At 39.4% G+C, this 25,410-nt stretch overlaps 2 protein-coding genes across 5 annotated transcripts; both read left to right on the plus strand.

Moving 5' to 3' along the window:
* Positions 1-968: 968 nt before the first annotated feature.
* Positions 969-6,027, plus strand: si:dkey-190g11.3 (uncharacterized protein LOC567059 homolog). Of its 4 annotated transcripts, none has more exons than XM_058388927.1 (7): positions 969-1,450; positions 2,568-2,646; positions 2,750-2,923; positions 3,768-3,872; positions 4,413-4,553; positions 5,298-5,348; positions 5,535-6,027. In XM_058388927.1, the coding sequence occupies exons 3-7, from the start codon at positions 2,756-2,758 to the stop codon at positions 5,697-5,699; spliced, it is 630 nt and encodes a 209-aa protein (XP_058244910.1). In that variant the 5' UTR covers positions 969-1,450; positions 2,568-2,646; positions 2,750-2,755; the 3' UTR covers positions 5,700-6,027. The 4 variants fall into 4 exon arrangements, with proteins under 4 accessions (XP_058244910.1, XP_058244911.1, XP_058244908.1 ...); XM_058388928.1 differs by having other exon boundaries at positions 969-1,446; XM_058388925.1 differs by having other exon boundaries at positions 970-1,294.
* Positions 6,028-9,454: 3,427 nt separating this feature from the next.
* Positions 9,455-15,186, plus strand: plk2b (polo-like kinase 2b (Drosophila)). The gene is made up of 14 exons (XM_058390780.1): positions 9,455-9,670; positions 9,786-9,893; positions 9,987-10,103; positions 10,353-10,482; positions 10,596-10,779; positions 10,992-11,190; positions 11,277-11,424; positions 11,503-11,597; positions 11,722-11,851; positions 11,991-12,071; positions 12,174-12,333; positions 13,557-13,686; positions 13,929-14,039; positions 14,486-15,186. The coding sequence occupies exons 1-14, from the start codon at positions 9,497-9,499 to the stop codon at positions 14,684-14,686; spliced, it is 1,968 nt and encodes a 655-aa protein (XP_058246763.1). The 5' UTR covers positions 9,455-9,496; the 3' UTR covers positions 14,687-15,186.
* Positions 15,187-25,410: the final 10,224 nt, after the last annotated feature.

Raw genomic sequence — 25,410 nt, forward strand, 5'->3', positions numbered from 1 at the left:
GTGATCCATATCTGAACATATTCTGAGAACACTAAGATATACTGCAAATCGATGAAAAATAAAAACCCACTGATCTCACCAGGACAATAATTAACCCTGCCTGTAGGGATTGGATGAAATGTTGGGTAAAGAAGAAGAGAGAATAGAGACCGAGCTACATATAGATATAGAGTAGGAGGAAGAGGAGGAGGAGGAGGAGGAGGAGAAGAGCTTTCTCTCTGAAGCAGAAAAACAGTAGCAAATGTAATACAAGATACACTAGTTGACCATTTCACCAGCCGTCGTGACTGAAACAAAATAATAAATAAATTATAAATAAGAAAAAAAGAAAAATTATAAATATAAATAAGAAAAATAGTTTTCAGAAATGTAAGTAATATCCCCTGTTTTTCTATTATTATTATTATTATTATTATTATTATTATTATTTGTTAATTTGTTATTTTCTGGCAGGTATTGCACAAAGGAGAAAATGTAATACTTCTGAACATCGCGCCACAGCGCCCTCTGGTGGTCTAACATCGATATACATATATAAAAAAGCGCAAAATTACAAATTCGACACACATTTTTGTTCTACAAGGTTTCGTAATAATTAATTAAATAAATAAATACTGACTAGATAAATGCAGAATGAAAACCCACAAGAAGAAGAAGAATTAGACAAGATAGATAAGTCGTTTTGTTTGTTTGTTTGCTTGTTTCTTTCTTTCTTTCTTTCTTTTTTCATTTCTTTCTTTCAGGTTATTGCAATATTCCCAGCTATATAATCCTTGCACTAAAATATTGGTGGGTTGGCATGGAAACATTTTAGCATGCTGTATATTTATTTATTTATTTATTTATTTACTTACTTATTTACTTATTTTATTTAGCTTTTTAATGGTATGGTAGATCAGGTAACCCACAATAATATAGTAAGTTGTACCACTGAATTAGTTTAAAACGAAAAATCTGATCCTAGATAATCAGCTTGTGGAACAGGATCACGGCAGTCACGTGACTGAATCAATGAATCAAATGAGTCGAAACACGAGTTGCAGCATCATGGACCTGATTGATATGGATGAGTGCATTTAATAGAAGCAGTGAACGTCTGGAACAGTAACTGTGGTTTATTTTTATTTTATTTCCTGGCACAACAACTGAATTTTTTCATTTTTATGTCATTTTATTTTATATTATTTTTTTACAGAATTTCACACTTCCCCGTTGCTTTTCTCACTACGTCATGTGACGCCATGCTGCAGCCCCACCCACTTGGCGCGAGACTCCTGGGAAACGTTGTTCTCAGGTAGGTCACGGAGCTGCGCAACTTCTTCGGATACTTTCGGCTGGAGTTGTGTATTGAGTTTTTCCACCGAGTGTGCTGCTGCAAAATGCACCTTCTGTCTTTTTTAACCTGAACTAATGTCGCGTGTGTGATGTCAGCGCAACAGGAATGGTGTATGTATGTAGTACCTGCGTTATAATAAACAGTTAGACGTTAACGAGTTTGTTTTTGTTTGTTTGTTTACATGTTTCATGCATAATTTATATCCCATATTCAGTGTGTTTACTTGATGCACGCGCACTTCATATTTGCAGTTATCTGGACTTTGTTTTGTCGTCAAAACCTTTTGTAGAGTCTGGTTGGAGAGTAAACATGGAGTCCTGGCGCCCTCCCCTGGATTAAATATGATAAATATGATTTTTGTTGTTGTTGTTGTTGCGGTTGTAATTGACAAAAATGATAAATATTTTTTATTTGTATTTTATTTATTTATTTATTTATTTTATTTGTATTATTTATGTATTATTTTTATTATGTATTTTATATATATATATATATATATATATATATATATATATATAATTATTTTTATTTATTTAAATAATGTATATATATATATATATATATATATATATATATATATATATATATATATATATATATATATATATATATATATATATATATATTATTTTTTTTTTAATGATGGTAATGTCCATTTTTTTTATGATCTTAATAATATATAAATACAGCTCTGGAAAAAAATAAGAGAGCACTGCCCAATCTCCAGATTTGAACTCTGTTGAAAACCTCTGGAATGTCATCAAGAGGAAGATGGATGGTCACAAACCATCAAGCAAAGCTGAGCTGTTTGAGTGGTATAAAGAGTGGTATAAAGTTCCCCAACAGCAATGTGAAAAACTGGTGGAGATCATGGAGCCAAAACGCATGCAAATCAGGGTTATTCCACCAAATACTCATTTCTTAATGTTATTTAGCGAAAGCATTAACACAGTTTGTTTACAAATTATTTGCATTATACACTCTAAATATCGAAATATTTTCAGCAGTTCACAAAAAAATGAAACAAAACTGTTAATCTCACCAATACATGCACCTGTAAGAAAAAAAACATAAGAAACTGATTATCTTGCAGTGGTCTCTTATTTTTTTCCAGAGCTGTATATATATATTGAATTTTTTATGATCTTAATGATCTGAGAGGTGATGATAGCATTCATATTTAATGTTTTATGTCTGATGTAGTGTAATCAATTTCTTATAATTACAAAAGGTTTTCATAGAATGGTGCCAGAGAATGGTGGCAGATCTGACCACATGGCTCTGTGAGTTTTTCCAGTGTGAATTGTCCAGTAAGTAGAACTTTATTTTCTATGCACAAAGCTTTTGGGTCCATAATTTATTCACTGGAGAACTGGGAAGTGAAGAAATGCTAAAATAGCACCTCTGTTGCAGTCTTAGATGATCATGGAAGACTCTGTTGACATCATTCTTCAGGACAAAAAGTTACATCATGCTCACGAAAAGCCGATTGTCATGGCTGCCTCCGGAGCTATGCTTATAGCCTCTTACGGACTTTGGACAATTTTTGCACTGCCTGGCTTTCGAAAAGTGCCAACAAGTCTAAAGGTAACATGCCAATCAAAAGGTTTGGGGGCACTAACTTATGTAAAGCTTTTGTTTATGTACATGGTTTCCTAATTTTTTTTTAAATATTTTCATATTATCATATATTTTGGAATGTTTAGAGTAGCTTTAATGGCTGCTCTGCACACTTTTTCATACAAATGTACTGAAGAAAGTTCCACATAAACTGTTTTGTTTCTATTTCAAAATCAAGATTGGTTGTTAAAGCGAGCAGTCAGTGTCAATTTGGCTCAAATTTCAATTCAGTAAGAACAAATTTCAAGTGTAATTCTTCAAATCATGTCTTTTAGTCCATGTTTGCATTGCATGGTTAAAGTGATGCGTATTTCTTCAGCACAGAAGTAACGGTAATAATGAGCAGAACAATAAAATCTCCGCATCTGGTCTTGTTTCCATTTCTTACTTTTGTCAAGAGCTGAGTAAATGTGAGCTGACCTTCAGAGCAAATGAACTAGACTGTCACTGATGATAAATGCTCCTGCTAACTCTTTCTCACTTGAGCAGTAATGACTGTCCTACATATAAGATGTTGTTGTCCATAACATGTGGATCATCCATGTGATGATTCGGATTTTGAAACAGAAATGAGCCAAAATTATGCAACATGAAGGTAGTCTACATTGATTCAAAACAGATGTTCCCTACACTGCATCCAAACCTTGGACTGTGTAAGATTGTAACAGACTCTGTTTTTCCATGCAGATATTATCCACCTAATCTACCCCATGACCTGAATGTGCGTTTATAAAATTCTGTCCTGTTCACCCTCCTCAATTCACTCTTAGATGTCCCAGACAGAGACATAAGTCCTGTCTCTACTGTGCAGGTGCCGTACTTGCCCTCCAGCAGGGTGCAGACGCAGAACGTTATGAAGCTTCTGCAGGGCAGAAGAGGCTGCCTGGCAGATCTGGGTTCTGGAGACGGAAGACTGGTGAGTGTTTAGAACAGAGGAACAGAGTATATAAAAGATTAACACAAGTTTCAGTTGAATTAGGGAAATTTCCTATAATAAAATGTAAAATGTGCAATAATGATAATAATAATAATAATGTGCATGTGGTGCAGCAGATGGCGTCGCTGCCTCACAGCTCCAGGATCCCTGCTTAGGTCCTGAGTTCAGGTTTCTGTCTGATTGGGTTTCTTCTGGGTTTTCTAGTTTCTTCCCACATCCCAATGAAAACATGCCAGTAATTTTAAAGTACCTCTAGGTTTAAAGAAGAGTGTGTGTGTGTGTGGTGTTTGCCATAGACTGGCTTCCTGGACTTCGGTCTCAAGTTCTCTAATAATAATAATAATTTAATTGTTGTCTTTATGAAGCAGCTCTCATGCATTTATTTAAGTACAGCCAAAAAGGGTGTGTAAGATAAATCAATTATAAAGAGTTGAATTAGTATGTATATTTTAGATCATATTTGGACCAGTCTGTGATAATCTGCTCTCATTCAGTGGTTTTATTTATTTATTTTTGCAGGTGTTTGCTGCCTCGTCACTGGGCTTCCGGTGTACCGGCTTCGAAATAAACTCCATTTTGATAGGCTACGCAAGAGCCAGAGCAAGGTGGATGGGAATTTCAACTCCTGCAGCAAGATTTGTGAATGAGGATTTCTGGAAGGTATTTCATACATGTTATACATATCTCTTTGTGTATGAGTCTCTGGGGTAAAAGGATACAGTTCATAAGGAAACGGATAGTGTCACAATATCTAGCTTGTGCAGAATGTCTGGTTTAAGGTTGCCAGCCCATCACAGGGCCACATATAGACAGACAACCACACACACTATGCAATTTAGAATTTAGAAATCAACCTAATGTACATGTTTTTGGACTGTGGACCCAGAGTAAACCCTCACAGGCATGGGGAGAACATGCAAACTCCATACAGAAAAGCCCCTGCCTGTTCGAACCCAGGACCTTCTTGCTGTGAGGCAATAGTGCCAACCACTAAGCCACCATGCTGCCCTCCTTGTGGAGCATTCTATACTAATTTTGTTCCCCTCTTTGCTGTTATAAAAACATCCGCTCTTATGGAAAGGCACTAGATTTTGGACTGTGGTTGTGGGGATTTGCCCATTCAATCATTCAGCTATACAGGAGCTTTTGTGAGGTTTTGACCCTAAAACTCTGGGTAAAGGGAACACTTAATGCTATAGTAAACAAATATATTCTGAACAATTGTGTGGCAACATTTGCCATATGACTAAGACCATTATATGGGTGTAACAGTCAGGTGTCCACATACTTTTGGCCATATAGTATATCTCTAATGTGTAAACCACAAATTGGAGGAATATGTATATGTTTGTACCATATGGTCATTCCTATGGTGTACGCCTAATTTTTTTCCCAATTTCACAGACTGATTTGTCCCGATATAAGAATGTGACAGTCTTCTTGGCACCTGGAGTGGTATGTATATAATCAAATGCATTTTGTGTTTATAAAACATATGCCAAGAAGAAAATCAGTAGGAGTAAAGTCAAGCAAATGTGCTGATTATTGAAATAACCCTAATGAACAACATTTGGAGCATGAGTCACAAATTCATACACATATTGCTGTTTGGTGTTTTTTGCCATATCGGGTTCTCCTCAGATGGAAGTACTAGGCAGGAAGCTGGAGCAGGAGTTGGCTAATGACGCCAGGGTGATCGCCTGTCGTTTCCCATTCCCTCAGTGGCATGCTTCACAATCAGAGGGACAAGGACTGGACCAAGCCTGGGCCTACGACATGGCTACAGTTCGCAAACTCCCAGCATGAGCTCCAACAAATCACTGCAAGCCTTTATTTCACTACTGCCAAATGGATATTTACAAACCCACAGCACTTTGGGTGAAATGTTTAACTTTAAAGTAGTGACCTGCACATATTTTATTTAAGTTGCATAATAAGATGGTCAGAATGTTTTATTTTAAATACTGTGTATACAGCAAAATGAGAAAACCTGACAGATGTCTGTGTGGATGAATTCTGGAAAATATCCAGAAATTCTAAAAAATTGGAGTTTCTGTAAATTCTTATATTTTTTTCCTGCCAGTATTGTACTTTGATATAAAAACATAAATAAATTCATGTAAAAGAAATGTTTTATTTTCTAACCTTTAAAGCATGTTGAATGCGGGCCTAAACAAAGAAATACAGAAAATGCATCAGTCTGCCTTAAGATGTCTGAAACCTTGCTAGCTAAGCCGGATTTCCACACAATGTTATCAGGTTTTTGGATAGAGGATAAGCCACGGCGAGCCGTAATACACCTAAACTTAAAAATCTGATTTTATTTAAAGTCATCCATCTTAGCTGGACGTTTCTAAAATTTAACACAGCAACTTTATAAAAATTTGTCCTTAAAAAGTAATTCAGAGTAAACCTGACTAATGTGACTAATTGAAATCATTTGATTGTTATATATTGATTGTTTGATTGAATTTAGTATATGATATAATGAAATCAATACTCATTGAAATCCCATTAGTGTTTAATTGTAACAAATGCAAGCTAGTTTAATGTAGTTAGCCGACGCTCTAACTAAATTAGCTAACATTATTAATGAAAACTGTTTTGTATTGGTCAAGATAGATTCCACGGATACTTTATGCCTATGATTTCTTGGCTTTTTGTTCAATTTAAAGTATAGCATTTATTAACTATGATGGCTACTTTAACGTTAACGTTATGCTAAAACTCATGTCACCCAAAACTCATAGTCGTAAACACATAAGAATAAATACAGTAAAAAAAATAAGCCTATGAGAGGGAAGAGTGCAAATCTAGATCTGTTAATGTGTCACAGTCATTTAGAGAGCAGTCTATAAGCTAAAATTAGTTTTGCTCGTACTGAGAGATGAGACGTCACACTGACACAGCTCACACTCTTTTGTCGATCCTTTGTCCAGTTTGTCACCAAACCCTCATGCACACACCTATTTCTAAATAAAATCTGAAATGATTAATGAATCTTAAAGCACTGCCATCATTTTGATTGGTTTGACACAACCGTCTTCAGAAATAGAGTTATACACCCATTTAACCTAAATGACCTACTTTAAGTTTAATATTAAAATACCACGGCCCATCAGCTCAGTTCTATATCCTCTAAGATGTGTATCTGAGAGGTCAATAACGTTTCACTCTCACTGTGTCCCTGATAGCATTGTAAACCTTAAACAACGTCAATCAAAATTAAGATAAATAGTTCAAGATCAAATGCATCTGGATAACACTGGTCTACCAGAGCAGACTAATATATAAGGAACATACCTAAGACTCCACTGATGCCCAAGGAGCTTGATAATCATTTAGTCATAAGCCTAATAATAAAGCTTGAGTACGACATGGTTGTCTTTTGGTCTACAGCCCTTGATTTTATTTCTAATATATATTAATTAAACAGATTTCAGAACAAGGCTCCCAATTGGTGCAACAGAAAAGCATTTATCTGATCTTCAGGAGATCCACAGCAATCCAACTCCAAGAAAGAAAATTTGGAAATGTCGTCTAAAATGGTGTAAGGCATTTACCTTCTCCAGTGACAATCATAGAGACTTACACTAACAAATCTACATTGTAAAATTTGTACAGTATGTTAAAGAGGGCATTTGACATTTTCCTTTAAGGGTGCACAGTTGCCCTGTGAGCGGAAAATGTGTTGTGGCTGGTTTCATGTGTCTCAGAGGAAGCACTTGGTGGCTGTTACGTGCTAGCTAGTTATTTCCAAATAATCAAATTGAGAGAAAATTGGGTTTAAAAAACATCTTACAGGAAGACATCTTGCTATGTTGTGCTCACTCAGTACAGCCCTACAGCATTATAAACTTCTATGGACTAAAAACAACCCTAATGGATATCCTGTTCATGTGGTGTGGCTCACGTGCATGACCCAGGGCAGAAGGCAGCTTTGCGCTGTCAGAGACTTGATAGCAGACACAGTTCATGAACAGGTCTGTTGTCTCATCTCTCCATGGGCCATCTGCTGCCTCCAACTCACCATGAACAATGGTTTATAATTATCATGTTTATTCTGATAAACTGACACAAGATCACTGTAGGTGCAGTGACACAACTCCAAAAGGATTTAGAGGCAAGGTGCAGATGGAAGACCAGCTGTCATGATTCACAGAGAAAATGATACAAGTACTGTATATGCAAACAAAAGTAGCCAAAGGTCATGCGCTTGGCAAACCAGTATGAACAGAGAAAACCCCAAATGAATTAAGTAATAAGCAAACACTAGGGTCAAAGCCAAGCCAAAGAGAAACAGGAACACAAACCACAGATCAGTTATGCCACAGGTGCAAATGCTGACAGTGTAGTTCAATTAACAGTGTGCTTCATGAATGATGTAAGACCTTACAAAGCATCGAATTTTACATAAGATGGAGTCTGCATGCTGTAGGACAGAAAGTTTCTTATGAAGTTTGAGAAACCTAGAAAACTATGATCTATTTTACACTGGAATGGGCCTTTTTAGGTAGTCCTACATCAAATTAACCACAAGGTGATGCTCTGTTGCTTCAGTTCAGTTCAGAATTGAGCAGCACATGATGGAAGGATGTAATTGAGAACCACTGATGTATCTGACAAGAAATACACTCGAGTTTAGAATTATTGTCAACCTACAAGAAAATGATTTAAAACAGCTGACAAAACAAAACGAAAACCAGCTAATTTAATATTCTCTATATAACGTGGCCTATCCAGGGTGGTATTTCCACCTCAGGTTGGATTAACTGTGACTCTCACCAGCTTAAAGCAGCTACTTAATGAATGAATTAATTACAAAATGTAAAAATGTGCTATACATTACTATACAAACCACCAAGCCCATGGCTTTGGACTTAAATAACTATGTATGTTATTTCTCACAATGTTTCAAGCCTTTTCTGTCCATGGAGGCCATCTGAAGACTGGACTACTGCAATGCAGCAGTGTGACTTGCTTTCGACATCTTCCCAAATTCTCCTACATCTCCTACATTTCTGCCTTCTCTCTTCTGGCTCTTTGTAGCTGCCTGAAATGCACTTATCACACTCTGCTCTGCACCAGGGTCCCTTCAGGTCTCTACCATGACTCAACCGTACCCAGCATCCGTCAAAGTACCAGGAAGACATGCGTCAAGACTGCTCTCTGTACAGACACCCAGGTGGTGGAATGAACTTTCCCAGGCTGTCTGAACAACTGCCCTACCTTTTGCTAAGGAACTTATTATAGTTGCATGAAGTTGCATGTTTTTGATAGAGAATACTTCTCAAAGCTGCCATGGATAAGGGTGTGTACTACATACTGTAAATAAATTGATTCAATATTCTTATCTTTGCTCGTTTCCAATGAATAGTCAGAATAATTCTATTGAATAAATATGTTTTTAATACACTGGGGGGGGGAGTACCTAACACTTTCTGAAATGCCGCACAAACAGCGCATGCGCGATGATGTCTTTGCTTATGACGTTCAATTGGTGTTTGCGTTGGGAGTCTAGACAGGGGGCGGAGTTCTCGGTATAAAACCGAGCGGCAATAACAGAGCCGGAGACACAGACAGAATCGGGTTGTTGAGGAATCATGGAGAGCCCGAGGAGCGGTTCTAACCAGCAGCCAACTAATAACGACAGGACGTGTGAGCTTAACAAGCCGAAAAAGAAAGAAGAGCAGAGTGCCAACACCACGGAGTTCTCGCGCGTCATCACGGATCCCGTCACTGGGAAATGTTACTGTCGCGGGAAAGTTCTCGGAAAGGTGCGGACTTTGCATCCCAGAGAAGTCACTGGTGACGTGTTAGTTTGTCTTTGCTTTGCATTGGTGTTTATTCATGCTCTGTGTGTGTGTGTGTGTGTGTGTGTGTGTATGACAGGGAGGGTTTGCTAAATGCTACGAGCTGACTGACCTGTCAGCCGGGAAGGTGTTCGCGGCCAAAATCATCCCGCACGCGCGCGTCGCCAAGCCGCACCAGCGCGAGAAGGTGAGCGAGGGCGCGCGCGCATCTCACTGTCTTGTCACTTTGGCTTGCATGTCATTCCTCTGATCTAATGCACGGCGTTATGCTGCTTTGCAGATTAACAGGGAGATCGAGTTGCACAGAGGACTGAGCCACAAACACATCGTGCACTTCTATCACCATTTTGAGGATAAAGATAACATCTATATCTTACTGGAGTACTGCAGCAGAAGAGTGAGTCATCATGCCTGCTCTTAAAAATGACACCACCTGCACTGTCTCGTTGGCACAGTTTAGATAAATAAATATATATAAATCAATGCCATATTGTTTCTTTAGGGGAAAAAAATTTGAGAAATATTAGTGTGCCAGAATATTTTTTGAATGAAAGCAGTGGTAGCTGGCTTTGGCATGTGACTGTAGCTGGATTGGCATGTGAATGTTTTACTAATGTGTCTTCCCGTGAATTCTGTCTTTGTTCAGTCATTGGCACACATCCTGAAGGCACGCAAAGTGCTAACAGAGCCAGAGGTGAGGTACTACCTCAAGCAGACGGTGACTGCTCTGAAATATCTGCACGATCAAGAGATCCTGCACCGTGACCTCAAACTTGGTACATAGCTCAATTCTCAAATGAATGAATTAATAATGACATTAAAAACAGGCTTCTCACTTAAAAATAACATTTCTGAAACTGGTGGTCATTTCTGTTTGTTTACTCTTTAGGAAACCTTTTTGTGAGTGACTCCATGGACCTGAAGGTTGGAGATTTTGGGCTGGCTGCCAAATTGGAGCCAGTGAGCAATAGGCGCAAGACGATCTGTGGCACACCGAATTACCTTTCTCCAGAGGTGTTGAATAAAGAGGGCCATGGCTGGGAGTCAGACGTCTGGGCCCTGGGCTGTGTTATGTAAGTCCTCTGTTGCTTTTACTCTACAACAAACCAATGAACAATGGATGCACTGACCTGCAAGGCAGATTGAAATCAGTTCTGACTATTACATAACTGTGTTTCACCAGTAACGCCAAATGACCAAATAAAATCAACAGTTTGAAGAAACTGATGATAAAAGAATAATTGCACAGAATCTTTTTGACTGATATTCACCCTTTTTCCCGCAGGTACACTCTGCTCCAAGGCAAACCTCCATTTGAGACCAATAACCTAAAGGAGACGTACCGCTGTATTAAAGAGGCTCGCTACTCTTTGCCTTCCTCGCTGTCACTCCCAGCCAGGCAGCTCATTGCCAGCATGCTCTCCCGTGACCCAGCAGATCGCCCGAGGCTCGACGAGATTGCACAGCATGAATTTCTCTCACAGGTCAGTTTTTATTATATGGAGTTTGTGTCCACAACGCTAGTTGATTTTAACACTCAGATCTTAATTGGAGATTGCTGTCCCCACAGGGCTTTATGCCAGAGACACTGCCTTCCAGCTGCTGTTTCTCTGCTCCAGACTTCCATATCTCCAGCCCTGCCAAGAGCTTTTTCAGGAAAGCTGCAGCTGCCCTGTTTGGTGGGAAAAGAGACAAAGCCAAATACTATGAAAATCTAAGTAAGTACCAGACTAACCATATACAAACTTACCATTAAATAGTAGCTCTTTTATTAAGACAGTCCTCCCACTTTATAGATAAGACAGCCAAAGAAGAAGATGACATCTACAAACTCTGCCATGACCTCAAAACGACCTCTATTAATAAGCAACCTGCCACGCCATCCGCAGAGGTGAGCTGGGGTTATCGTACTGTTCATTGAGAACACGGTGTATAGCTGAGCAGAACAGAGTGAATGACAATAATTTGCAGTCCTCACATTCCCCCCTCTCTCTCTCTTCCTTTTGCCTTTTTAGGAAAGAGGGACTCCGTCACTACCGGCCGGAAAGCCTGTTTCCCAGGCAACAGTCACACAGCCTGAAGCCCGAGACACCATCCTCATGATCGTCAGAGGCAGCCTCGGGAGCTACAGCAGCAGTAGCGATTGTAAGTGTGTGTGTATGTGTGTGTGAGTGGGTGGGTGCGTGTGCGTGTCTTCCATCAATCAGACAACTGTCAGTAATTTTCCTGTCTAACAGCACTTCATTAGCAATGCTGATGCTGAGCATTCCCTTTTGATCTGCAGGTCTGGAGGACAGTACAACAGGCTCTGTGGCAGAAGCCATTGCCAGTGTTTTACGAGGCTGCCTCGAACACATGCCCACAGGTACTTCAGAACGCACACGCTGTATTCACAAATTCATAAAATCCATTCATCAAGGCAATTTAGATTCAGGTGTAAATGACCATCCAATTTTTTCATCCACAGCTGAGAAATTACCCAAGGCTAGCGGATGCAGCAGCATGCAGTGGGTGACAAAGTGGGTGGATTATTCCAACAAATACGGCTTTGGTTATCAGCTGGCCGACAACACTGTGGGCGTCCTCTTCAACAGCGGAACACACATGAGTCTCCTAGGTGACAAAACGTAGGTGTTAGGGCTTGTTCAATCACCAACTCGAATCAATTGATTTAATGAGCACCGTTGTCAAGTGCCGAGCGTCATTTGTGATTATCACATGAGACGTCAATTACACAACACGTATGTTTTGAGGGATTTTTTGGTGGTAGACACTTGTTAGCTGCTGTTAAACAAATGTAGTGTAAGTACGTTAACGAGTAACAGCCTGAATCTATGGATACGTTGTGAAAATGGTGTCTTGTATAGAAGATCAGAGACTTGGGATGAAGAGGAAAATGAAAATACGATAGTTTGTTAGATAGGTGGGCAGTATCTAGAGTAGATGACTAGTTAGGAAGTTGTGTGGGTAGTTAAGTATGCAATTTGCTAAATATTGAGGTACTTGGGTAGGTAGATATGTAGGTAGGAAGTTATGTCATTAGGTACGTCACATAGTTTACGTAGGCTTATAGATAGCAAGTAAAGTAGGTAGGTCTAATCTATCTAAAAGTAATACAATAGGTTTCTTGGGTAGGTAGGTTCTCAAAATCGTAGACAGTTAGGTAATTGGGTGGGTAGGTATTTGGATTGGTAGGTCATTAAGTTAAGGTAGGTAGTTAGGTTCTACATTACGTAGGTTCTCAAAAATTCTTAGGTATGTAGGCAATTCTAAATATTGTAGATAGTTTTGTAATTAGTGTAGGTACATGCTTGGGTAGGCATTAAGCAAGTAAGTAGGTAAGTGTAGGTATTAATAAGTAATTACATAATAAGGTAGTTAGCTTAGTTATGTAGTAAGGTGGTACATAGACCAGTATGTAGTAAGCTAGGGTCTTAGATAGCTAGCTATGTAGGTAGGTAGTTCTTCCAGTGGTAGGTAATATGTAGGCAGTTACTAGGTAACTAGATGATTAATTAGGTAGATCAGTTGTTGGGTAAGTTGGTAAGTTGTTATAGCAACAGACAATATAAATACATGAGGTACATAAGTACCCACAAACGGGCAAAGTGGGCATCATAACCAAGTAATAATACAAAATAGCTCTTTGTTAGATCCATAGAAAGTGAAAACTACAGTGCCGTATTACAGTACAAGGCAAATTGGTATCTTACTGCTACAAACAATAAAGATCTTTTTCAGATCACATAGATATATAAATAACCTAGCCTTCTCACTCAAATGATGTTAGGATCGTTAGGAGACTGTTTTAATGTTCTCTCTCTCTCTCTGTGTTTATCTTTCTGGACAGGACTGTATTGCAGCATGCTGAGATGGGTCAGTGCGCTGTGATGTACACTACAGATGTTCCTGAGAACTGTGTGGGCCAGGTCACTATCCTCAAGTACTTTGCTCACTATATGGAAGAAAACCTGATGGATGTGAGTGGGAAATTAATCTACATTTACACTTTTTTAATAATATTTATTTTTTTGTAATTAACATTACATTGGCTTTAGTCTGAAGCATCATATGGCTTCATTTATAACATAAATATGTTTGGAAAGTTCTCAATGAACTCTGTTAAAAATGTTTTAGTGAAGAAGTCTGAGCGGCTGTAATGTTGCTGTGCTGAAACTATACGTGATTTGTTCGACGTATTAAAGTTTCCTCCTGTCATTAGGGAGGTGATATGGTGATTGACACAGATGCTGAAAAGCCCAGACTCTATCTGCTGCAATGGCTGAAGTCAGACCGAGCCCTGATGATGCTCTTCAATGACGGCACGTTCCAGGTAAATCAAAGAAGCATTTTCAGCCTATTCTTCATACATACACTGGTATCCAGGAAGCAACTCGTATCCGTACGTTTTCTGAATGCAAACTTTGCAACACTAGTCACAACCTGTACTTAGAAGCCCATTTATTGCTTTGATTTTCTATTTATCATGCTTCCTGAGGAGTCCTTCAGTTCACCAAGCGTTTTTCTCTCTTCAGTATTTCACCTTCATTCAACATGCAGTCCTACTTGTAAAATGACATCCTCGTCTCTCGCTGTGTTTATTTCCTTCTACAAATACCGCGCACTGTTCTTGCCTTAAATAGTCGATCCGGTGAGCTTATTTTAAGATCAAGAAGCCTACGCACACAGAGCTATCACAGTGACTCACCACTGGCGTAACAATGCTCCACATCCTGTTTCAATTCCAGGATGACAAACTGTCCCTGTCTCTCCAAACAGGTAAACTTCTACCACGACCACACCAAACTTATCCTGTGCACCCAGCAGGACGACTACCTCTTGACGTACATCAACGAGGAGCGAGCATCCGCCACTTTTAAACTGAGTGCTCTCCTGAGGGCCGGCTGCACGTCAGAGCTACGCAGCCGTATGGAATATGCACTCAACATGCTTCAGCAGAGATGCAAAAAAGTGGCGTGAGACTCCGGGTGTCTCACTGTGTGCATGTGTGTGTGTGTGTGTGTGCGTATGTGCAAGCACGAAAAATCTGTGAACCTTGGCTAAAGCACAGAGGCAAACTGGAACTGTTAATTAGCGTGGAAGTGGTAATTAATGCTGAAAGACTGTTAGAGAAAGTTTGATTGGGTAGAAGGAGGTGCTGTGAAAAGAAGATAGCAGATGTTATGGGGAGAAGGAGAAAAGAATGTAGCATTGAAGTTTATGGAAATGAAGGGGGGGAGGAAGACTGGGCTGGAACCAGGGAATAGAGGAAGGAAACCAGGTTTGGAGCTGGATTTATAGCAAAAAAAAAAGAAAAGTCTTATGAGACTAATGTTGTGTTTTTTCTTTGTTTGTTCGTTTGGGTTTTTTTTTGCATGTCAATATGTATGTGTGAGACCAATTAATTTGCTAGATATTAGCAAATATTTATTATGTAAATATTTATTTATTTATTTTTTATTAAATGATAACAACTGATGTAACTAAACTTCTCCCTTGCATTTTATTTCGCTTCTTTCAGTGTAATTAAATGTCTCTTGCTCTTTGCAGGTATATACTTTATAATGTCGTGTGTGCATATAATATGACAGAAGCGACAACAGCATTAAAATCGCCTTTCTAGGTCCGAGCCAACATTTCTGAAGACATTTACCTGAAGCGGCAGTCTTTGTCTGACGTCCGCTTGCCTGTAAATCCCGACGAATAACAACATAATTGACAGAACCCTAAACAAAGCTAAAATCATGGTGTTTATAAGTCATGTCTCAACTGTATCATGGTCAAAAGCCTGTTAGCAAGCATCATTATAACCATGACAACACCATGCAGTGTAAAGGGCGGGGGGGAGAAATAAGCTGAATAACTGAATAATTAAATAAATGTGACTCATTTTTAAATGAGGTGCCTGTCAAAATACAGTCATGTTTAGTAACGGTCATTGAGTTAATCACGTTTCATGGAAGTGATGTATTAAAAATGAGTAAACACTTTCCCCTCGTGTGTTTAGAAAAAGCTGCACGAAATCTCCAGCCTTCAAACTGATAGTATGGAGTCAAGATTTATACATCATTTTGGTGGTTATCTATATCAATCTTTAATGGACCAGACTAGCATTACAGCAATAACTGTTCATTCATTTTAGCCAGACAAATCCAAGAAGCCGTGACAAAGGCAGACACTTTGACGTTATTCGACCAGGAAAGTGAGTAACAGCTCCACCTAATTTCACAATGTTGGCTGAGAGGCTCTGCAGCAAACAGAAAGACAAATCTATCAGTCATTTCATGACATCAGGCATACGCGATCCCCTAAATATGCTCCAGTTGCTGAGGAGTGAAGGTAATTATCATGGTTGATTCAAAATCCAGTGACGTATTCCTTTACATTTCAACGAGGCTGTTTTTCTAACGTCAGCACCTACTCATACACAAATAAATACTGTGATAATTCCCATTGCCGACTTGCCAAGTGTTCTATCTGATTAGGATTCCTTACGTATTCTGTGTTTGCGTACGTTCCACTCTCTGTCTTGCTGAGTCTTCAGACGGAAGAGAATGTCAGATGGTCTACAAGCCCACACACCATCAGTATGGATGGTTCACTGAGATTCAGTGGCCTCGGAAAAAGTCTTTTTAACTCTGCGGAAGCTTGCCAACAGTTGTGTGTGGGTGTGTGTGTGCTTTAGCTGGAGCCACAGAAACAGAGGGAGAAGCATCACCCATGTACTGTATATAACTGTGAAGACTTCACCTTACTCATTGCCATGGGAAACATTACGTCACACACAGAAGAGGTCATGCAGTTTACTCTTGATTTGCATATACAGGGGAAAAAAAATGAGATAATGGGGGGTGTGGTGTAACCAGTAAATTCATCATAGTTAGCCGTAGATCCAGAGACTATACCAGGAAGACAAGGTGTAAGGTAGAAATACACATGAGACATGACACCAATCAATCATCACATACTCTTTCACACCTAGAGGAAATTTTGAGTTGCCAGTGCTACACATTATTGAAACGGAAGAGGAAACTGGAGTACCTGAAAAACACCCACGCAGAGAATGAGAAACTCCATGCAGAGTTATGGATTGAGCCTTGAACACTGGTGCTGTGAGGTTGCAACTCAACCATCCATTCATTCTCTACACTGCTTATTCTGCTGGGTCACAGAGAACCTGGAGCATATCATAGGAGACTCCAGGCACAAGCCACGGTACATCCTAGACAGGATGCTAGATTTTTCTACAGGGCACAGTAGCACACAACACTCTACAGACAATTGATGCCAATTAGCCTACAACACATGTCTTTGAACTGGGGAGGAAACCACAGAACCCCGAGGAAACCCCGAGGCATGGGAAGAAGAAACTCCACACATGCAATACAGAGATGGGAATCAAATGTGAGGCAAACGTTTTAACCACCAAGCCACCATGCCCCCCCACCCTAGCTCCACCATATGAAAAGGAAATGTTTCACATGTTAGAAACTACAGTATTGTTCATACTAAAACCTTTCCAAACAATACCTTTAACAAAACCTTTTCAACAAAAGTCCATTTCGAATCTGAAAAGCCGCATGTATGACTATTCAGTAGGACGACAAAGTCTTTGTTCTGGGTTTGTTCTAAGAGGGAGCATGCTTCTCTGCATTTTTTTTTATTTTGTTCAAGCCCAAACTGACTCTATTGGCTATGAATAACTGTTTGATAGCTCTGAAAATGCTGGCCCCCCCACACACTACGCCTCTTCGATAAGGTAGCAAACTGAGTTGACGTCAGCAGCAGTGGTTTCCTAAGCGACTCATCAAGCAAACTGCCTTCACAGCTCTTTATGCACACAGAGCAAAATCGTCATAATCATTACGTCCTTCAGTTAATCGATTATTCAGAAAAATGCTTTAATGGTCCACGAGCATCAAGAGACCATGTGACTGTGTTATTTATTTTTAGTCCACATAGTTACAGGAACATACTCTTCCAGTACCAGATATGGTCTTTTCCTCTTTTTTTCCCTGAAAGACAGGATGAGTATTGGATCAGATTTGACATTTTGTTTGGATTTGATCCACTTTATGTTTGTGGACATGTGTGATGTGAGACAGAAGATTGCAGAAGACTGAGATGGTTATTAAAAAGATGTCAGCATCCGATGTGCCCTTTGGCACGGCGTCATCTTTCTCTTAACCATTTTTGAAACAAAATAAAATAAAGGCATTATAGGCAGCGTATAATGCACAAATCTTTCCTCATTTCCTGATCAGCAGTATATGCTACTGTGAAAGAGGAGGTTGAGAGTGTACTCTATGTTTGTCAGGCTCTCTGAGTTCTGACAGATTTTCGAGAGAGCAAAATCACATACACATAACACGCTCTTCATAAAGTACCATTTAGTGACAATTTGATCCACATTTGAACACTCCTGCGGCTAAACTGACTTATTTTCTATACTGCAAGAATAAAAAAATAATGTACTGGTATATATTTTATTCTCCATAACCACAACACTGTAACTGTACACCCAATAGTGATCACAGGGTCTGATAATAGAACTTATTCCACAGCATTATTGAATCCTCTGTTTAATTCATTCAATTTTTTAGTATAGCACCTTTCACAATGGACATTGTCTCAAAGCAGCTTCACAAAAGAAGAAAAACAGAGAAAGGAGAAAAAAATTCTTAAACTGTTGTATCCCTATTTCATCCCTAATGAGCAAGCCTGCAGCAACGGTAGCAAGGAAAAACTCCTTGTGATGATATAAGGAAGAAACCTTGAGAGGAGCCAGGCTCAGAAGGGAACCCATCCTCATTTAGGTGACACTGAACAGTAAATAATGGAACTGTGACTGATTAATGTCCTTTCTACAACAGCAATCAAGGGCCCATGAGAAAGGTCAGTGTAGTGTTCTGAGTTCATTATAGGCATTAATTCCTTGCTGACAGATGTAATGACAGATCCGTGATGTTGTGAATGTCCCCAAGTGGCTCTGTCCACGGCTGTCTCCTGGGTCACACAGATCCATCCACAGCATCAGTGAGCACCACCAAGCGACGAGAATCCGACCAGGGTTAGAGGCAGTGGTCACACTGGAAACTATTAACCACTAGAGTGGTTAAAAGGTGTCGACTAATTTTCTGTAACAAGTGCTGTGAGAGTATTTTCCAGCAGAAAAGCAACTCACAGGTTTATATTAATTAGCTCATCCTGTTATTGTAGTAACAGCTAAATCATAGGGACTTGGTATGGTGGAAACGCTTCATCATAAATAATGAACAGAATAAAATTCAACTCCAAATTCAACACTGTTTCTTTAAATTTTCTGCCCAGGAAAGTCTTCAGGACAGACGGCACTGCGGTCTGTGGTTTCTCAGTAACATGACAAGCTGCATTTTTTTTTTCTGTAAAAAGAGAAAAACTGAGAGGATGATGAAGGAATGATTATTTCTGCAATAAGTGATAACAGGAACTTGATATCTTGTTTTGTGGATATTGTTCCACAACATTAGATGTAATTATAAACAGACACAGGACTGTATTTCTATTTAAGTAATAAAAACAGGTAAATTGCTTTGGTAATACTTAGCCGTTACACATGATTAATTCATAGTGAATTGTTTTATATTTCCATGTACCTGTTATTGTTGACCAGATTAAATGACAAAGAAACAATAAGCATTAAAATGTGTAGATAAAGTCAATGCATTTAAAGCAACAGTAGCCAGACATGACAGAAAGGACGGGTTAAAAACCCATATTATGCTTACAATTAGTGTAAATAATCATTGTTTTTTTAACTAAACTGTATTATGTTTAATGTTTAAGCTTTAATAAGTAAATGCCATGAATAGGGCCAAACCTTTGTGGTCATGTGATCATCACGTCTGTATGTGGTGGCTCCCCAGACTCTTCCCACGAAGTTGGAAACAAATATGTATAGAATGTCTTTGAATGCTGCATTATAACAGTCTCCCTTCACTGGAACTAAGAGGAAAACCTTTTCCAGCATGACAATGCTCTGGTGCAGGACCAGTGTATACACTTAAATGACCTGCACAGAGCCCTGACCTTAACCCCACTGAAAACCTTTGGGAAGACCTAGCATGATGATTCACAACCAGGGCTGATCTCACCTAGGAGCTTGTGGCTGAATATTCATGCTTCAAAATCTAGTGAAAAGCCTTCCTAGAAGAGTAGACATAATTATAACAGCAAAGGGGGACTACAAATGGAATAGGATGTTCAAAAAGTATGTATGAGTCAGGTGTCCACAAACCATTTGGCCACATAGCTTATGAAAAAGATATCAGTTTAGATCTAAAACTAGCCATTAAAGGGTCTGAGAGAGTGTGTGGATCATCGTTTAGAAAACATAGGGCTTTTTATACTTCAAATGCTTTAAATCTATATACACCTAAGGCGTATTATTATTCAGTCAATGGTGGTGAAAGGCTCTGAGAAGAGCAGTGTTTACATCATGAAGTTGTTGGCACATATCCAATTGGATAGCCCTTGTTTTGCCAGTTGGTTAGAACAACAATAGTGTGAAAAGGAAGTCTGGTTACATTAAGGCTTGGCATTAAAAAGTGACCATTTCAACTGTGTGGGTGTGTTTTTCCTGTCGTTTTGACCATAATCATATGCTGTGCTTAGGGAAAAATATTGAACCCATGCTGAATTCTGAAAGGCTACTTTCAAATATATTTCTACAAATAAACTCCTTAGGACAATTTGTCCTAATGCTAAAAGGCAAAAGGAAATAAGGCTCAAAGAGTAAGAAGATGGAAGTATGCTCTTATGTGCAGCCTCATGTGAGGTTAATTCTGCTTCTTATAAACTAAAGAATGATCACGTGTCTCTGTCCTATTGTTCATCATGCCTCTTAGAGCAGTATGGCTGTTGTGTTGTCTCACGCTTGTGGGCATGTGAGTGATTCATGCCCGGGGGCAGGCTGGTTAGCAGATCTTCTGCTGTTGGCTATTTGTGGTGTGAAGAAACACCAGATCTGCCTATAAACCAAAGAAGGATGTGTCAGATCAGATCAGAGGTCAAATCAAGATGTAGCTCCTTCTCTCCTCATCCCCCTTCCTCTCACTCATTTTGAACACTGGCTTGTTTCTCTCTGTAAACATGGATGGAGTAATCTTTCATCTAATCTTGGATAATAGAGGAGCAGATAGGTCACAGACTATATCTACAGTGTACCCAGGTGGTGAGGATAAGTCACACCAAATAATGAGCTTCAGGCAAGCGATCATGCAATGGCCCTGGCACAAGACAGTGCCCTAATAGGCTGAAAATGAGATTTGGCATCATCTGTCAGCACAACCAAACACATAAAGTATTACTGAGTGGTGGAAATGTTGGCTCATTGCTCATATCTTTGGGCAGCTTGTTAGAAAGTTGTGAGCTCGCATCTCAGCACTGCAAAGCTGCCAAGATGGGTTCTCGTAAAAGACACTTAAACCTCAACTACATCTTTGTGTCCTGTCTCAGTTATAATTCATTTGTGTATATTGTTTTTGTATATTTGTATAGCACAGACTCATCCAGCACACAGTCCAGAGCGATTTAAGCTGCACATTTGTTCAACTGCACTGATTGCAAAAAGTTGATATCACTACCCAGGGTTGCCAGGTTTCAGCAAAATTTCTAACTGCCTTTAAAAATAAACAACTTAAACTATCCCAAAAGATTCATGCACTGGAAAATAACAGGTGCATTCTTGTCACTTCTTTTGTCAGCCTTTGGTTGGGAAAGAAAATCAGTTTTGTACACACATTTCTGATTTAAGGACATTACCCACTCTAAACTCCTTACCCCCCTTTTCCCTCTCTCAAGCTTATATATATATTTGGCATAAAAATCATGACAATGGCAACCCTAATATTAATTTTTCTATCTGTTGTATCTCTTCTACTGAAAATATGCATTGAGCAAGCAAGTTCTGTTAGCACTTATTTGCATTAGTCAATACGTGCAGTAATAAACTAAATGGAGCAGACTAACTGGTCCAAGAAAGATCTAGAAAGGTGTGGAATCAAATGAGCATTGGGCTTAATTAGTAGTTGTTGTTAATCATAGGTGGCCCTGTGATGGACTGGCGATCTGTCCAGGGTGTAACCCTGCCTTTCGCCCAATGTGTGCTGTGATAGGCTCCAGAAGATCCCCGTGACCCTAATTAGGAATAAAGCAGGTATAGAAAATGGATGGATGGGTGTTAATCATGGGGCATTTAATAGAGGACATTATTATTTCACTGGAATGCAAAATGTATGGAGTTGTTAATTAAGACTTAACATTTCTTGAATGGCTAGAAATGATATGATAATATACCATACCCACCATACAAAACCAGAGTTCTACTTCTCTCCCTCCTGACTGGCAGAGACAGTGAGAATCACCTGGCTAATTTATGCCACAATGTCATGAGGAACTGACACACCTTAAGACATTAATACCACCGGGAATATGATGTTAAATTTGGAGAAAGTTCATGGTGATGCTCATTAGTGCAGACCTCCTGAAGCAGCATGCCCATGAAGAGAAGACAGTCCTCTTAAAGTGCCGTGTCATGTTAGGGGGCCGGTCCCTTTATACTCCATGGTGATGATTTCCACCAGCTAGTAGACCAGTCTCTGTTTAGATCAGACAGCCCCTGTGTTCTTCCTCCATGACAGATGATCAGTTGGCATGTGGATCAGATGGCCAGCATTCGGTCTCAATAGTGATGGAGGACACTTACTGGGCAAACCATTGAGCACTCTGCAGGTTGAGTTTAATAGAATGTTGAAAAAGCATGCGATTGGTTTACGAAATGGCTTGAGATGATATTAGGTGAAAGTCATTCCAGTGTCATCTTTCAATCAAGACATGCAAGGAATGTTTATGACCGTAGCATGTAATTATCCCACTCTTTTTGGTCAAGTGATCACTAGCTTTAAGAGAATCCCGATTGCCTGATACTTACATGAAAGCTTCCTACCAGTGACAATGTCGACACCATGTGCATTTTTCATCTGGACCCATGAGATTTTTATGTATATTTTTAATGTGTTTATTGTTTTGTTTTTCCATTTTTGCTTAGATACAAACACAAAACAGATATAAGTACATAAATGCACACAAAACAAAACTGGCTGATTGCTTATTCCTCCTCACGGTATGCTCTCTTTATGTGAAGGAACAAAATGTACCATAAAGCGTACTGACAAAATGCTTGTACTTATCTTCCCAGAGAGTGCATCTTTGTACACTTTGAAAGTATACGAAGCGCACATTTATTGCAGGTGTGATACAGTGGCCTGTGTGTGAAGGCACAGTGTTGGCGTACCTAATAATTTAGCAACACATTTTACAAATACACTTCATTCTGGAGTGATGATGTTAGAAACACACGATTATGAGGATGTCGAAGAAAACAGATGTATAATAGTGATGCCCATTTATATGCTGAAGATATCTTTTTAAATATATATTAAAGCCTGGGGCACGACAATCAAGGTGTCTATAAATAAATTACCCTGAGTAAAATTGCCGACAATCACTGCTTATTTTGAGCTGGCTCATTTGTGCGCAGCAATAGTGGCTGTCTCATTCAGTGCATAAAGCAACACTTTCCCTGGCTGTACAGCTGTGATTGGCTTTTCTCTCCCACTGAAGCTGGTGAGTCAGTGAGCTGTGGAGGAGCCGGCTCCCTGTTCACTGCTGTGTGTGTGCTAACAAGAGGACGGCTGTTACGCCGTAGGCGGAGGGGGGTCATACAGAAGCGTGGCAGGGGGCAGGAAACAGGTGTCAGAAATGACGCAGAGAGAGCCTTAGACAAAAAAAAAGGCACTATCACACATATTCACACACTGGCACACGCACTCACACTTTGGCATTTGTCTCCTCAAGCTGTCTAGTACTTTCAGGATAATGATAAGGCACAAACTCACATTAGCCAAACTCTCTCCCTCTCCCTCTCTCTCTCTCGCTCTCTCTCTTTCCATCTCTCATTCATTTCCTATCACACTCATTCACTTGCACACGTGCTCGGCATCCTCCGCTGACTCTTTTTTTTTTTTTCCCATGCCATTGTTGACTTATCAGACAGTATTAAATCATCACGAATGGGTCCTCCTCCCTCTCGTGTTTTTCTTTCTGTTTTTGTTTGTGTTTACATGGCTCCGTTTTGCACATGCAGCAGTAAAAATCTGTCAGTTCTCAAATATGCCTCACCAAAATCATCATGATGTGCTCAGCATGAAACTGAACAAATTGTATTGATGCTTATAAGAATGAGGATGAATTTACAGGCATGCTGCAATAAAACCAAAGCTGTATGCATGCACAGAAACCCTCTGGTAAGCCGTTTCGGTAGGTAGAACAATTTGTCCTCGATAGATTCACCATCTGGGCATAAATACTTCATAATTAGTATTCAGCCTGCAGCTACTAGGACTTAAGCCTGGTATTTGGTACAGAGAAATCAATTGCTTCTTCACTGTCTTGTGTTCTTTCTTTGTCCGGTATATTGCATGGACCATGTGTAACCCTGCTGATAGAGCTATTCTTCTGTTTCAGCCTGAAAGCATAGAACAAGGTGGACCGGGGGAGGATCAGTTCAGAATGTGTGTGTGTGTGTGTGTGTATCAGACAGGAAGATGGGGGTGGTACTGGTACTTAGTTATCACATGGTACAGAGAGAGAACACCAGTCTTCAGCTCCGAAGAGCACAAACATGCACACACTCTTACAACAAAAACACAGGGGCTATTAAATGTACTTTAGTGCACTGGTTCCACCTTGCTCCATCTCTATCTCTCTGTTTAATTAACTGATGAACACTAATGAATATGGAGCTATTAAACCCACTTTATAACTCTCTCTCTCTCCCTCCCTCCCTCTCCCTCTCTCTCTATCTCACACACACACACACACACCAAGGCAGAAGTTCTTTTCTTTTCATAGTGATGTAATTGCCTGTATGCTCCAGATAACAAGAAAACTATCAACAGATTTGTTCTCTAGACCTACTAACCAAACGCCTACCCATTGAGAACACACTGTGGATGTGTCTAATTAAATCTTACAAAACAAAAACGTTGTTTTGTAAACTGTAATAATGCAATCAAGTGAATCACATTAGTACCTACACTTAACGGTAGAACAAGAAGCAGCCTGTTGTGTTCACTTCTGTTACTGTATTATTCAGACTATTTAATATGCACTCTGCACTCATTTACATTTATGACATTCGGCAGACTCACTTATCGAGACTGACATGACAGAAGTGCTTTAAAGTCTTTAGCGATAATAATAATAATATATTCTGATTCACAGGTTCAGGGAGTTTATGGGGAGTTCAGGGAGTATAATGTCTAGTTCTGTTGGAGAGGTAGTATAGTATGCAAAACACACAAGACTACGAGCCTACCTTATAGGATGGTCTAGAATTAATGAGTATACCATCTCTTGCCTCCTCCACCACATCCATCAGTAAACCACAGACCAAATACTGCAGGGTCACTGACATGGCAGTGGGATTTTATGGTCTACTCATGTGTTTGTAAACTGTACATTTTCTTCAACTGACTCGAATAGTTGAGTATTCAAACCAAACACCATATATGAAATGATGCCTGGAAATGTAAGAGAAAGTAGTGTAGTAAAGTGCATTACCCCATTTAGGAAGTTGCACCATCAGTAAGAAGCTTTTATCA

The sequence above is a fragment of the Hemibagrus wyckioides genome, linkage group LG05 (genome assembly GCF_019097595.1).
Source record: "Hemibagrus wyckioides isolate EC202008001 linkage group LG05, SWU_Hwy_1.0, whole genome shotgun sequence".
Lineage (NCBI taxonomy): Eukaryota > Metazoa > Chordata > Actinopteri > Siluriformes > Bagridae > Hemibagrus > Hemibagrus wyckioides.